At 41.6% G+C, this 16692-nt stretch overlaps 1 protein-coding gene across 1 annotated transcript; it reads right to left on the bottom strand.

Moving 5' to 3' along the window:
* LOC119646527 (partitioning defective 6 homolog gamma) lies at positions 1-11854 on the bottom strand. Its single transcript, XM_038046991.1, has 5 exons — positions 11628-11854; positions 5028-5253; positions 4736-4961; positions 4467-4635; positions 1-336 (listed from the first exon to the last, which is right to left on the bottom strand). Exons 1-5 carry the CDS (start codon positions 11691-11693, stop codon positions 88-90), a joined length of 936 nt encoding a protein of 311 aa, XP_037902919.1. The 5' UTR covers positions 11694-11854; the 3' UTR covers positions 1-87.
* Between the last annotated feature and the right edge of the window lie 4838 nt (positions 11855-16692).

Genomic DNA, 16692 nt, shown 5'->3' with positions numbered 1-16692 from the left:
TTTATAATTTTTTCTTTATTTTAGATTTTTTTTATATATATCTAATAATAATAGTAATAAAATATAACATTAAAATAAGACACATGCCTACAAATGTAATACCCCATCTTTGGACGGATAATCCTCAAGTGTGACTCCGGTCAAATCAACTATTTCGTCTTGATCATCTTGTTCAATTTCATCCGAAGTATTTGTATTACTAGTTTGTTGTGAACCACTTGATAACTGACTATTTCTGGAGAATGAACCACGTCGCGGAGATGCTAGCGTTCTCTGGTTAGCCGGTTTAACGGTTATTATGAGATTCGAGCTATTTGCCACCATCATGTCCGTAACCTAAAATACATAAAACATGTTTACAATAAGCGGGCTTTGGACATTGTATCATGCGTTTACACCTAATATATAAACCTAATCGGTGAAGAAAAACTAAGAAGTAATAAACAGAAAGAAATTCACATTACTATATTTGATGAAAAAAAATGTACACCTCCCTTTTGCATGTACCCACCTTTAAATTCGATCTAGAATTGAGCGTTCACAGTTCCCAGCTTTCAACCAAATCTAGTGTGAATCGCTACAGCCATTTCCGAGAAAAATGGGTATGACGGACAGATGGACAGTAAACCGATTTTAATAAGGTTTTGTTTTACACAAAACCTTAATTAACACGCAGGGATTTTTAAAGATGTGCGCCCGAGCTAACAACCATTCTTCGGAAAAACGTCAATGGGGGTTAGCCCCGTGCAATAATTAGAGGAAACACCCCTTCTTCTTTTTGGTGTAATATTTATGCAGAATTCGAATCCTACCGTAACCTAATTTCGTCTCGTTCCAAATGCTGCTAATGAATATGAAATTTTGCTAGGACTATCAATCAATATATAAAATGATTGGCGGCAAAGTCTACAGAGCTGAATTACTCTATTGAATGCAAATATTGACCATCATTACTCCTTAGTGACGCAAAGACGTTTGATTTTCCAATCACTTCGCAATGATTTTCCTACATTCACTTATGAAAAAGCCAAAAGACTGAGATGATTGTCGTGCGACCTTGAATAAGACGTTTGATGGGATATGTGAGCAATTTCTGCACTAAGTATAATACATTAAAAAAAATTGTGCATAATTTTTTGTTTTTAAAAAACAAGTAGAAATTTAAAGAAGCAATGTCAAGGGAATTCGAATTTAGGCTCCCAACCTTACTCCACTTTTTTCTCTGATAAATTCAACAGCTCGGTCTTAGATTGTGACTTTGAAATATTATGTTACCTCTATTCATCAGAGATGGACGTTTTATCCTCAGCGACTGAATAGAAAAGAAAACCTTCCTTGTTCATGAAGGATATCAAATTTCACAAAATAACCCAGGGATCTGATTGAATTGGATGATAATTCAACCAAACTCAAGTTATTCTCCTCATTTAATACCACTAACAATGCATCACTTTCGAGCTTGTTGCGCTTTCCAGAGTGCGACTGGACTTCAAACCATATTTCTCCATGCTGCTAAAATGCACGTCCGGTTACCACTTTGGCGACGTAAATTGCCTTCAAATTTCGACAAATATCCATTGGTCTGCACACGAAATTGAATTCGTACAGCATACAATGCCTTAAATGAAGTTTATCTGCTTCCCTTCGAAGGCATCGCAGTTCATTCCAAACTGAAACTAGCGGTCCCCCTGTCAATAAATCTTTTCAAACCTTAGAATTAATGGGGGTAGTAGGTAGTAAAGGAAAGGAGTAAAGGGGTGAACATGGCGACTTGGGGAAAACAAATCCTTCAGTTGTCAGGTCAAGAAGATTAATTCTCTCATTCTCGATGACTAAAAGCTTATGAACGGAACGGAACGGCTGGTTTGACGATAAATGTAAGCTAGTAACGGAACGGAAGAATGCCGCCGTCCAGCGGAGAAGCGACTTCAGCGAGAAAGGAAGCTTCGGAGAACCAATAGATCTATGAACTCGAAAAATACAGGGAGCAACCGCACCAACAAATCAAAATCAGCAGAATGAAGCCTCGTATACCTCAATGCTCATCCTGCCGAAACAAAGAAGGAAATCTGATTTCCAACAGAATGAGCATATTGAAGCGATGAGTTGAATACTTTGATGAGCTACTCGACAACCAAAGTATCGGCGAGTTGGAGGTCTCGCCAAGAAGAAGACGGGCAAATGCTGCCACCACCAACTATGGAAGAAACAGCCCGTGCAATTCATCGGCTTAAAAACCATAAGCCGCCAGCAGCCGTCACCGCCGCCGATGGAATCACAGCCGAATTGGTGAAATATGGAGGCGACCAATTACACCAAGCGATTTATCAACTTATGGTGTGGGACAGCGAATCAATGCCTGGCGATTGGCAACGAGGCATTATCTATCCCATACATAAAAAGGAAGATATCATGCAGTGAAGCAATTATAGAGGTATCACGTTGCTGAATACCATCTATAAGATATTCTCCGCTATATTGCTAGGTCGGATAGCCCCATACACCCAGAACATCATTGGCCCATACCAAAGAGGCTTCACTCCAGGCAAATCAGCAACAGATTAGATTTTCTCTGTGCGACAACCGATGGAAAAACTGCTGGAATATGGCCATCAGTTGCACCATCTTTTCATCGACTTTAAAGCCGCCTATGAGAGAATTCGGTATCCCGACGAAATTGATAAATCTGACTAGGCTGACCCTGATCAATATGCGAGGCCCTATAAAAATAGCAGGATCACTCTCGAGACCATTCAACATCAACATCCGTTTAAGACGATAGGATGCTCTATCATCAAAGTGATTCGCGATGCAGATGTGAATGCAGACGATATTGACATTATCTGAAGAACGACCCGAGATGCACCCTCTACCTTCATTCAGATCGAGCAGGCTGCGCGAGATCTCAAGTTGCACATTAATGAAGGCAAGACGAAGTACATGGCGGCAACGTCAGCGCCAAAAACCAAAGAACGAACAACATCGAATTGCACTGGTCAAACGAAAACAATAAAGATAGGAGACTACAATTTTGAGACCGTTTAAAATTTCTCTTACTAACCTTCACAACCGATAACATGACGATGAAATTTGCGCAGGATTGTTGGGTGCCAACAGAGCTTATTTCCGCTTACAAAAACTGTTTCGCTCGAAATGTCTCACCATAGGGTTAAAGCTCTTACTGTACAAGACTATGACCTTACTAATCCTTATGTATTCCTCGGAGACCTGGATTCTTAGCAATGAAAATTGCGAACTCTTGGCCACTTTCAAGAGAAGAATTTTCGGCCCCCTAAATGAGAATAGACGATTCCGTAGCCTACATAAAGACGAAATCTATGAGCGATACTACGACTGCCTGGAAGTCTATGAAGCAGACCCCGCGTAAAACCGGGGTGTCTTCAGTTCCTTACTAAAGCAGGCCTAGACAGGATACCGATTGTAGTGTCGTTGACGATGATGATGAAAGTCGTGATCTGCAGTTTTTTTCAGTTGATGCAGTGGATGCCCAGATTTGCAGATAGTATTGCCACTCTTGTTCTTGGTGACCTTTGGGGGTATTTTTTGATCGGCTTGTTATGCTACCTGTGCAGCCGTAGTGATTATTTCATTGTATTGTTTAACATCTTTTTCCGCTTCACCTTTGATTTTTAAACAAGCTTTGATTTTCAAGTAAGTGGTGATCAATGCACTCAAATAGGGGCTTTAAAACCTTTCCCAGTTGAAGAAAAGCCTTCGTACTGAGTGCGATAAATTAAATGGATATTTGCGTGCTTTTACAATCCTGGGACCCATCGGAGAATACCTCTGAAGCTTGATTGGTAAAAAGCAGGCTGGTTTATTATTGAGATCTCCCTGTAAGTTAGGTAGGTATTAGTGGTCACTCTGGGGAGCCCAATTAGCGCTGCGGTTTGTAGTTTTGATCCTACAAGCTCTTAATACTACTGTGGGAAGGACAAAGACGACGTTTACGACAATAGTAGCTGTCCACCCTACAACCAGAAATACCTTTGAGATGCCCAAAAGCGCTTCGAGAACGCGAATTAATGCCGAATCTTCCTGTACTGACCACATCATCACATATTGAATCATTATGGTGCAGAAATTCGAATTTCGTTTTTATCTGCTTTTGACCGGAATGGATTTAGTGAACCTGGAATATTTCGTCGAACACCTGGACAAGGATGATAGCATCTGCTTCCTTTCTCACCAAGCCATGGACCTTGATTAGATTACTTTGAATTTGGAGAGAGAAAGAAGAAGAGTCTGACTTAAGTTAATATAATAGCAACAAAGCCACAGTCTAAGACTGCACACACGGTTCCCAACATATAAAAATATTCTTTCGGCCCAAGAAGCCACCCGATATCCAGCCAATATAAATTTGGAAAGCAGAGACTACTCTACATATATTCAATCTGTACAAAGTATTTTCTAAAACATGTCAATGTCAGCGTCAGACATACCTGGTCCAAAGTTTTTCCAGCCACTTCAATTCCATTAACTTCAAGTACTTCATCATTCACTGCCAGTAAACCAGTACTTTCTGCTAATCCACCAGGAACTAACCGTGATATAAAAATACCAGGCTGCTTCTCAAGCCCATTTGAAGTCACGCGCACTGAAGTTCCATCTCTGGAAAAAATACAAATTCATGCATACAAAATATAGAAAATTCATTCATCCAAAAATCGTCACATAATTTCCGAATTGGCAAACGATTCCACTAACTTACCGTATATAAAATCCAAGAGGTTTATCACTCCCATGCTTTAATAATCGTACACGACGACACGTCTCAGGCACTATATCAACATCAATAATTTGTGACACTTGTCTAAAATCATGCGGATTGGAAATCGTTGGACCTCGTGTTTTAACTGGCGTCTGTCCCAAAATGCTACTAATAATATTTTTAGGCCTCATCGTTCCATAACCTGACATTTCTTCGCGACAGTCTCCTGATCAAAAGATTATTAAAATGTGTAAAATATGAAATGATTTGAAATTCTCAAGCCAATGTATACCTTTTCTTTGTATAATGACTCTGAGTAGAGGTTTTGCTATATTTAAGGCTCGACCGAAATTATCGTCGTTGTTAATCGGTAATAAATCATTATCGCGTGGATCTACATATGAAATGAGGAATTCTATATTGTTCAAATGATGCAGGCGTTCCACTAATTTCGCGAATTCATCGAATGTTGTTATTTCGTTACGTCGTAAAGCCCAACGTCGAAATTCTGCATCAAACTATAAAGAAGATGTTTCGATTCAATCATAACAGTTTTTAGGTAATACATGAATGAAATCTTTTTGGTAAAAATGTGTTGCCGTTAATTGAATATGAAGTTACTCAATAACCAACAACGCGTTATAAATAGGTCCCCATGCTGTGGGGACGTAATTCGTTTTCTATGACACTTCTCGGATAAGGCTAAATACTTTCTCTTTCTTATAATGAATACATAAGCTTATCTGATTTAGCTTTGGTCGGCAGACCGTTTCACATATAGTTGTTTATATCCACAGAAAATCATTTCAATTCGATATTCGATATAATTCGGCACTCTCGAATTGAAGGAGTGACGAAAACTGAGATAAATTCAATATGAATAACCCGTTTATCATCCACTTCTATTTTTGTGTTATTTCGCAACGAGCTTAGAAAACAGAATCGTTCTTTCTTATACAGAGTTTATGGACAGAAATCATTTACTAAAGCAAAGAAATTTCCATAAGTATAGACTTGAAATGATGTGAGCTACCACAGACAAAAAATTAGATTTTCATCTAGTGCCCGAAGTTCAACATACAAGCATGACTTTTCTATAAGGTGCATTTCAAAAGTATTGAGATTGATCTCAAAACAAGGAATGTATTGAAACTTTTGTTTCAGTAGATTATATAGTCTTCAAAGGAGCCCCCTTAAGCGTCAATATACCGCTGGTAGCAGGTTTTCCAAACTTCATAGTTCCTCTGGAAGCCGACATACGGAAAGCTTCTCAGGATTCAGGGTTTATAACGCTGCTCTTTCACGTCTCATTTCATCCGGAAAAACAAAAAAAAAGTTGGAGGAAGCCAGGTCAAGCTGTAGGAACGATGCGGGCGATGAACAACGTGTGACTCGTATTGTCGTTGTATTGGATTTTTTAATCGTCGGTGATCTCTGGATCGGTTCGGTGGATCCAACCCGAGAGCACTACCGTGGTAACAGTCTCTCCGGTTCCTTATGGACAAGCGTGCTTTTGATGAGTGGCCCGCTCATGCTTGGAAAGTGTTTTTGCTGTTTATAACCACGCCTACGCGCCACCTTTTTTCAGGGCTTCCGGAGATGCCCGCACTATTTCTCCACTGTTCTGCGCCAAGTACTCTTAAGGTAATCCACTTCGTGGTCATCTTGGGAGAGTGGGTTCCACTACATGGTGTAGCCAGCAATAGTCACCTATCCATTACCACTTCCACCCTTTGATTAGATCATACACGGGTAACTGGCCTTATACGCGCAGTATTCAGAAGGCTTGGAACTTTTGAGTGACAATGGAGTCACTTTCCATGTGCTACTCCCATATAGTAACACAGAAGGAACATTAGTACAAAGCAGTCTCAACTTGGTGCAGACATAACAGCATTCCCAGATTTTAGACAAGACAACCAAAGCGGATCTAGCGCTGTTAATTCGTCAATTTTGTGAAAAACTAGGTTGAAGCGGTGGTTCCTAAATATATAAATTTGCCACCAACTTTGATGCTGCCCATTAATGTAGATAAGGAGAATGCGATGACCCGTCAGACTGAGAACCTTGGTTTTGTTGGTATTTCTTTTCAGTCCAACTCTACTTACGTCTCTTTCGTCTTTTTTCGCTTTGCACTTCGAATTCCTCTACGATTTTACCTAGGTACAACAAGTAACATTTTGCGGCGTCATATATCGCTATTCATTTCTTCTTCTTCTTCTTCCTTTTAATCTTAAATATCGTTTTCTTCTACCACTCTCTGGGAAAGGTCTCGGATTCCCAGGATTTCCCCACCTGAGGAAGTAGCAGATCCGCAGAAACTGCAGGGGCAGCGATGAATAACTTTGCGGGGGGACTGTCACGCCCAGCGGCTTTGCTCCGTATTAGTGCATTGATGGCTGAGATAAGTTCTCCTCATGTTTTGAAGAGGAGTTGGTGTCCACATGTAACTAGCGTCAGATTCTTAGCGCTTTTAGCACTTTTTACACGTTGTCCTTGAAATGTGAGTTTTTGATGGACGCGATATTAAAAACACTCGACAAGTTGAAAAGAAGACAAAAGAAGGAGAATACCTCCGCACTCGAGGGCGAACGGAACCAGAAGGAAGTGGAAGTGCAACGCGCCGACCGCGTGCTAGCTGTGTCGTAGTTCAGTGCGTCGACGGAGGTGTTCTCGACGCCGGCAATACAGTCGATGGTTCTTGCCTCCGATATGCCACTACTCCGCCAATGGGGTTACCGGGCGAACCTGGCGCCCCGCGGACGCTTTGTTGGAATGTCCCCCGGTTCGGCGAAGGCTTCCAACCTCGTCAAGAAGACCCATTTGGGCCCACCCAAAACATCGAGCTTGAAGGAGTGCTCCCGTTGCCCTAGCACCTTAAAGGGGCCCTCATAGGGTGGGTGCAGCTATCTCCGAGGAGCGCCGACCCTAATGTGGACCTGCGAGCATGTCTCGAGGTGGTGTCAACCTCTGGCGTCGTATGTCAGGGAGGTGTAACCAGCCGCAGTTTCAAAACCGATTCGCTGAGGAGACGCAGCATGTCGAAGTCGCTTAACCCTGCGCTTATCCAGCACACGCTCTCCGCGGGGCTGGCCGTGAGCTACTCTCGATGGGCTGTGCGAAGGCTAAGGAGGACGAAAGGCAAGGACTGTGACCACGACGGATCGTCGCGAACCATTAACGCGGCCTTTAGTGCCCGATGCCAACGTTCCAACATTTGGATTGCGGATAATACGCAGTGGTTTTATGACGTTTGAAACCCAGGAGCTTGTCTAACTTCGAGAAAAGATTAGACTCAACCTGAATTCCTTGGTCCATGATGTTTACGGCTGGTACACAAAAGCGCGAGATTCATTTTTGACAGTCGGTCTCGGCACATGATTATGTCGTAGCATCAGTCAGAAGTATTGCTTCAGGCCACCGCGTAAACCTGTCGATGATTATGAGACAATACTTGTATCCGTACGATTCTCACAAAGAGCCAATGATGTCGAGGTGCTTGGTCAACCGAGGGAAGACGCCTACTTCCTTTCTTACGTGGTTGTTGATCTTACACTTTTGGCATGCGATGCACAATCTGTCCTAAGAGTTGTTCATGGACGGCCAAAAGTATTTTCCTGTGACTAACCGGTTCGTTGTCCTGATGCCTTGCGAAAATTGGCCGGAATGAATGATCTGGGTCCCTTGTCTGAATTCTCGCAAAGTAGTTTGAGCCGAAGATAGGAAACTCCTTGAACTTACATTTGGAGTTTGCCCTCAAGCTCTGAAACGGTGCGCCGTCCTTCTGCGCCTCGGTGACCACAGTGAGATACGTGACAAAGCGTCCGCAACGACGTTGTTGCGTTGGCCTGCCCTCAAGGGTGTAAAATACTGTAAACTTATCCACATTATCATTGCCTACTATGTAATATTTTCTCTAAAATACTGTAAATTCATATGTACCGGCCTACTAAGTATAGGTAAAAATTGTATAAAATAGGAAATATGAATTAAAAATACATAGTTCGTTGGAACTATCGAACACAAGCCTAACGTGTTTTATTCTGTGGAGTCCAGGCAATTTGCTGCTCCCAAAATTTACACTGCTTGACTAGATCATTGTGGAGTTCAGGCAATTGCTGCTCCCATAGCTGGTTAGTCTGGAGTTTTGGCATTTAGCTGCTCCGACTAACCATAAACTAATTTACAAAGAAAGAAGAGTAAGGGATTGCCAAGTGGACTGGCAACAACCACATAAGGTGGCACATCACAAGGGATAAGTGCAAGTATTTAATGGAGAGGTACGCAGCGAGTAGCTCACGATCGTAGGCGCTGTATTTAAGTTGGGCAAGGTTGAGTTGTTTCGAAAAGAAGCTCAACGGTTCCCCTGTTTGGTCCACCCGTTGGTGAAAAGCGGCGCCTACCACTACGTCTGAGGCATCGACAAACACGGCTAGCAGTGCATCTGGCCGAGGAAATGCCAGAAATATAGCATGAACAAATTGGTGTTTGACAGCTTCAAACGCCTGAACGACCTCAGTAGACCAGGCAAATTCGCCGGAGTCTTTCGTCTTGAGCCTAGGCAAGTAAGCGTTGAGGATCGCTTGGTGTTGAACGACCTTGGGCTGGAAACGAAGATTGAAGTTTAACATAACCAAGAACTTTCGATTTTTAACCGTGGTTGCAGGGAAAAGTTTTTGATCGGTTCAACCTTGTCAGGGGTGATCATGTGGCCGAGAAATTTCACCTGCTTCTGTAGGAATTTGCATTTGTCAACGTTTAGAACGAACCCGGCCTCACCCCGGACGTTGAAAAATGCACTCGAGATGGGACAAATGCTCAGATTCGGAAGAAAAGGCGGCCAAAAGATCATCCATGTAGACGAAACAGAAGTTTAAGTTTCGTATGGCAAAGTGAATGAATCTCTGAAATGTCTGTGCAGCATTGCCCCAGCCAAAGTCATCCTGGTGAATTCGAATAGTCCGAGAGATGTACAAATCACCGTTTTCGGTAAGTCTTCGGAAGCAACAGGGATTTGGTAATACGTCTTGGCCAGATCCAAGATCGTAAAATGGAGATTTCAATCCCTTCTTTTTATTGATCCACTTCCAGGATTCCGCAGGCAGCCAGATCTTGTGACATGACTTCGGGACGTGACCGACGACCTGAGTAACAACCGAGAGAAAAAATAACAAATTTTTGATGGCGGTCCAATGCGACCCACTATCGAGCGACAGCTAGATCGTTAAAGCGATCGATGTTGAACTTGGGGGGTCGTGGCTCTCCAACCCTGCAAAAAGTGGCAGACATAACACGCAAGTGAAGGTAAGCAGCTTTCAGATGATGATTCCTTTCGGGACCGATGTCACCACTTCTCTCACCTCATCTATTGCTGATCGCAAATTTTTAAATCGCAATGGTGCTCGTACGGTGTCGGTCAGTTGAAAACTGGCTTTGTGGTAAGCTTTATCGTCGAACAATGCCATCAGAGGTGATGTGATCTGCAGAATTCCGCAGACCTCCGACCATTATCGTTACGGTCCATGACCATGCCCCCATCACATATCCGAGCAAGTGGTCACCTTGGTACTCAGATCGTCCAACACCATCACAATGTCGCATCGTTCTTTTCAATATCCGAAATTCCGCTAGCGCATAGTACTGTACAATTGCGATGCTTCTTAACCGGACCAGAATCTGACAGTCAACATCCTGTCATAAAGTTGCTCGCGGCATTACTAAGGTCGTAACTGGCAGGTCAAACCGTTGTTCAAATTTCGGTAAAGAAAAATTCGAAATTTTATTCCTTTTAGTCGCCTTTTACGACAAGCAAGGAATACTTTGAGTGCAATTTTATACCCCAGCTCAATGGACTGGGAGATACTTCCCTGCCTTCAACTTATCTCCGTCTTTCTTTTTTCTTTCGCTAAATATATCTTATATCCTTTTATTTGCCCAACACCTGGGTCCAATTAGAAGCAGCAATTACTATCAGGCGAACGTGATTACACGCGCGCAAATATCAATTTACATGCGTCATAAAAACACCTGGGTCATCTCCGGAAGCACCTCCAAAAGAACTCTTACCAAATTTGGTAATGGACTGACCGCACACCACGTAATTAAAAAAAAACCTTATTGTCCGTTCTTATCAGAAATGAATCAAAACCTAGCATGAAATCTAGAGAATTTGTTGACGCCGTTTGATACCGATAGAGTTATCAAACATCCCAAAGTGAAGGTGCGAACATGTACACTTAGTGGTATAAATACAATTTGAAACAATGTTTTCCCTTATGCATCGCATTATTTGAAAATGCTCCCAACTATGGGAAAAACTAACGTGGACGAGCAGATCATTTTCACTTCGCTTCAAGAAATTTTCCAGACTTGCACACGAAGAGATATGCAACGAAAAAGAAAGTTACCGCATCAATTGTTCAGGTGCATCACACCATGCATGCACCTGCCTACATTACGGATTGCATTCCGCAGATAGAGGAAAACTGATAACGAAGAAAACGCAGGACGGCTCGCTGCACCGCGCGACATTCAATCAATTCTGTGGTCCGCATTCGGGCCGTCCAGGAAACTGCTTCGAAACACAAATCCAAAAATTGTTACGGAAAACACTTTCTACGCTTTACCGTTTAAGCGTTTTTAATTGGGTGAACATTACTGTTCATTCAAACTTGATCTGCGAACGTTCGCAGTGCACCGTCAAATTATTGCGCCGCTACATTGCAGCGGACAGAACACGCCTCACGCATCTCAATTAACCCCAATGATATTCATTAATTTACGCTCGATATGGACCTTGGAACGTCTTCCAATTATGTAAAGAATTTGTCGCGCGCCGACCATATAAACAAGCATCAAAATAAGTCAAATATATCGCGAGTTTGAGTCATACCTTCGATTTAATTTCCACTAGGCCTTCAGCCCGATTCACGGTTGCCGTTTGATTCCTTTTAGACATTTTATGGAATGTTTACGAATATGTACAGGATATAATCTAAGCACTTGTATTAAAATAAAGAATACTAAAATTAATAAAAATAATAAAAACTAAACACAAATTCGACAAATGCCCCGACAAATCATTTGACAGCAATCCGAGGACTTGAAGTTGGTCACGAATGAATTATTGAACTTTGTTTCGGTATTTGTGTAAATGTCAATGGCTTCCAGATCCATTGAGTACGTTCAAAAACGTATACCACCCAATAGAAAATATCGTGATTTTATTAAAAAATTATTAACGGTCATTTGCTTACTGTGCGGCAGTTAAAGATTCTTAATCTGGTCAATAGGTTTATTAATGAAAACCCAATGTAATTTGCGTCGCGATTCCACTATTGCATTGGAGACATTCTTTCCTAATTATGCAGTCCTCAAACTATATCTAAATTTGTGAATCTAAAATGTTCAATGCATCCATATACATAAATATCTATAATATATACATATATGCACTCTCTTGTAACAGGAAGCCTTTTCTTTTTTTATGTTTCTTCATTCGTGTAGTTATTTATTACGGGGGACACATACAATAAATAAGGTTGGAGAGCTGCGACCCCCCAAATTCAACATCAACTGCTTATATAGTCCAGATGATGCTCGACATTGGGATCAGACGGTAAATACCTTGAGAATATTGATGAGCATTACCGCAATCCAAAATGCTGTTTTCTCAAATGCTACTCAAATCGCCCATCACGCTCCGAAGGGGCCTAAAAAGATTTGGCTGACTGCGGAATCATGGAAGCAGATTGATTGACGGAAGTGAAAGCGAGTGTGACGGACTTGAGTTCCGATACCATGCGAAATCCAAGGAAGTTCAAAGTAGTCTGCACAATGACAAAAAGAGATTTGTTATTGAGAGATTTGAGATTGTGGGAAGCAGAAATTGCCGCAATAATTTCAGGACTCTATATCATATCTACACACTCCAATAATTTCAGGACTCTATACCACACCGCGAACTTGCAGTTGGTCAAAAATCATGCAATAGTGTTGTGAGGACCGTTAATGGTTAACTTCTCATCCACGATGACAAGTAATTGAAGACCCGACACTTCATCACGGTTCTTAACTATATGGCAATAGGTGACATTCCGCCCATTAAAGATGAAACGGTTAGTCAAAGTAACATGCGGATACGGACTGTTCCTCCAAATGGAAGAAAAATCACCCCTGTCATCAATACCAAAGCCGCTGGACTTGACGGTCTCAATACGAAACTTGTCATCTCTGCTTCTGCGGTTTTCGCAGTATTGCTATTTCCACTCATTTGAAAATCCTGCGAATCCGAGACCTTTCCCAGAGAGTGGAACAGAAGAGACTAAAGTCGCTGGACTTGACGGTCTCCCTACGAAACTTTTCATCTCTGCTTCTGCAGTTTTCGCAGTATTGCTATTTCCACTCATATGAAAATCTTGTGAATCCGAGACGTTTCCCAGAGAGTGGAAGAAGGGGATGATCGTTAAGCTTCCAAATAAAAATACCCACTATATGCTCCCTGCTGTCGCAAAGATAATAGCTGAAATAATCCTAGAATGCATTAAGCGACATCTGAAAGGTTAATTGACAGAGAGCAGGCTGGTTTCTGCCATGAACCCTTCTCCTTTAGAACAGTGCATGGAGTTGAGATCTCCGCTTTATCTGCTCTACATCAATTTCAAAAAGGCATTCGACAGCATCAACAGAGTGTATATTCGGTGTGCTCTACGCATTCAAGAGAAACATAGCTATCATCAGGGCAACATATAATGAAGTAATATGTCACGTGCTTTAAAGCAGGGTTCGATCTTGATGTTCTTCATGCTGGCATGTCCAGAGGACTTGGAAAGCTTTAATGGACTATAACACCTTTCCTCAAACACCTAAGCTACGCTGGAATCTGTTTGCTCTCTTAGCGAGTCATGGAACTTGGCCAAATAGCTCTCGATTTGGAGGGAGAGGCAAATAGAGTTGGACTAAAGATGAATGCTGATAAAACCAAAGTTCTGTCTGATAGGTCATGGCATTCTCACTGTCTGCATTAACGTGCAAAAATCGAAGGCGTTGATTAACTTGCATATCTAAGAAGCATGGTTTCTGTCGACGTCTTCGCTGCATTGTCTTAAATCTGGAAATGCAGTTATCCCACCACCATGATCAAGTTGAGACTGTTCTGTACTAATGTTCTTCCTGTGTTGCTATATGGGGGTAGCACATGGAAAGTGACCACACTGTTACTCTAAAGCTCTAAACTCTGGACGTGTTATTCAGAAGGCGGGAGTAGCAATGGATAGACCACACATTAAGGATGGGCGACAATTATATTGTTGACTACGCCATATTGTGGAATCCGCACTCGCAAGATGACTGACGAGTGGGTCGCCCCAAGAACACATATCGTAAAACAGTAGAAGAGGAGGTTGAATTGCATTTCAGTGTGTACTATAACACGTGCGTGTGGTTAATACACTGTGTCATATCATGAGTGGCATATTCATATATTCAGGTTGTGTCAGGTTAAAAAAGTGATTGAAATTCAGGGCTTGAATAAAGAAAAAGATAAAGAGTATCTCGAAGAAGTCAACACAGTTCTGAGCAAAGTACATAGTGCTGACTTTGATATTAACATTAAAGAAGTTTTAATCATTCTATCCTTGAATTCTCTTTCTTTTGTTCCCTGTTGGTGTAAAGGTAAAGTGCAAAACGTCCAACTAACACATGAAATGTATTCAAACTGGTATTTGATTTTTATGGTTGAAATTTTGAATATTGACGACTTTATTACGACTTCTTTGGGTTTACTTCCATCCACTTTCCACTTTAGATCTGGTTAATTTCAGTACGTTAGTACTTCCTCCCTATATTCACTCTGGTATATACCTTTATCGCATACATCTTCGCCTGAAAAATAGTGACCTAAGGATTGTAAAATGTTGTGTCTCGGGTTCACTCCGTGTATCCTAACCGCAGTTCCATTTGTATCCAGAATCACTCCCAGTTATTTTGCCTCACTTGATAATTGAAACCATACGCCAACAAAAGAAAAGTGTTCGAGTTTATCCGGCTTTCCCTTTTTGGCTAACGTCAGGACTATTATTGGGAGTTATCGTGAGATTTTCCCGTTCACACCACCTTTCTATTGGACTCAGAGTTGATCTCAGATTAATTGCGGGAACTTTCCCATTATGAGTATGCTTATCATGCCTTGCTCCCTTCAGTAGGCCTAACAGCTCGACCACTACAAGCTCCCATAGTAGACTTGTTAGAATTCCTCCCTGTGGACATCCCCTGTACTCGTATATGGCGGGGCACAAAGTCTCTTCTTGAACCAGCCTGCTTACATAAAAAAATAAATTTCTTCCTATACGATAACATACTTCTTGAAATTGTTATACGTAACTATAGTGGTACACACCATTGATCCAAAGAAGATGTTATTGAAGGCGCAACTATATTCATCAAGTTTACGATAGACATGTTTTTGCTGTTTATTGTTGCCTCAATTTTCGATGCCAACTGATTAGGTGTCGTCTCACAAAACTTCTCTAGATGATAAATATGCTGATTGCAAGGGAGAGAATATTAGCCTCCCTGTCAACTAGTTTTTCTGGTGTCTTGACAAGTAGGGAGGTAGAATTTGTCAGCTCTCAGGCCTGCGTATGATTTCACCTTGGCTTTACTAGAAAAGCCATCATGTCCTATTTCCAAATCAACGGTATGCAGTCAAGTGCAACACTTGCTCCATAGATTTTAACGAGATACTGCTCCAGAAATGTAATCTGCTGTTGCAAGAGATTGGGTTACACTCGCGTAATTTATACGGTTGAACTGAGTTCATAATATATCATAGCCAAGGTAGAAATCTACACGGCCATGAGAAAATTCAGTATCCCGCCGAAATTGATAAGACTGACTAGGCTGACCCTAACCAATGTGTGAGACCAGATAAAAGCAGCAGGATCGCTTTCGAGATCATTCAATATCAACAACGGTCTAGGCAAGAGGATACCCTATCATGCATCCTCTTTAACCTAGCCTTGGAAAAATCCGTGATTATGAGATGAATGCGAGGGGTATGATCCTCTTTAAGTCTACCCAGCTATTGGTCTATGCTGACAATATCGACATCATGGAAAGAACGACCCGAGATGTACAAACTGCCTTCATCCAGTTCGAGCAGGCGGCGCAAGATCTCGGACTGCACATCAATGAAGGCAGGACAAAATATATGGTGGCAACATTAGCACCAAAAGCCAAACCGCGCTGATCAAACGGGAAGAATAAAATTAGGAAACTTTAAGACCGATGGTACTTTCTCCTATCTATTGTTGGAAATCACAACCGACAACAACTAAAACAATGAAATCTGCGCACGGTTGCTGGCTGCCAAAAGCTTATAAAAACTGTTCCGCTCGAAATGTCTCACCATAGGGTCAAAGCTCTTACTGTACAAAACAATAATCTTGCCAGTCCTCATGTATTCTCCTCGAAGACTTGGGTTCTTAGCGAGAAAAATTGCGAACTCTTGCCCGCGTTTGAGAGAAGAATCCTCTGAAGAATTTTAGGCCCGCTACATGAGAATTGATGATTCCCTAGCAATATGTCTAGAAACTTTGGACATCCTATAGGTCAAAGTGGAATCAAAAGCCAGTTATATTCTCACAATGAAGAGTTTTCGGAGGAAGATCTTTTAGGCCAAAAAGCAAACCAATCTGATAAAAATGAATGCACAGTAGAGAGCCCCGAAAACAACTTTGTTTTGTACACAGGAAAAAGTTTCCTTTCCATCCTGAAGCGTTATTAGTAAAAAGGACGACCCATATGAAAAAGAAAAGTCTCAGATAAAAACGAAAGGAAGCGGGTCGGTTAGTGATGAATGCGACTTTCAACGTAGTATGCCTCTTCATTAGCTAGGCTGAAAACTTTGGAATCACTAAACAACTGTCCATAATTTAGTCAAGAAAAAAATCGTCAAC

The sequence above is a fragment of the Hermetia illucens genome, chromosome 1 (assembly GCF_905115235.1).
Source record: "Hermetia illucens chromosome 1, iHerIll2.2.curated.20191125, whole genome shotgun sequence".
Taxonomy (NCBI): Eukaryota; Metazoa; Arthropoda; class Insecta; order Diptera; family Stratiomyidae; genus Hermetia; species Hermetia illucens.
Note: the sequence above shows the minus strand (reverse complement) of the source record. Positions and strands in the feature narration are given on the sequence as shown.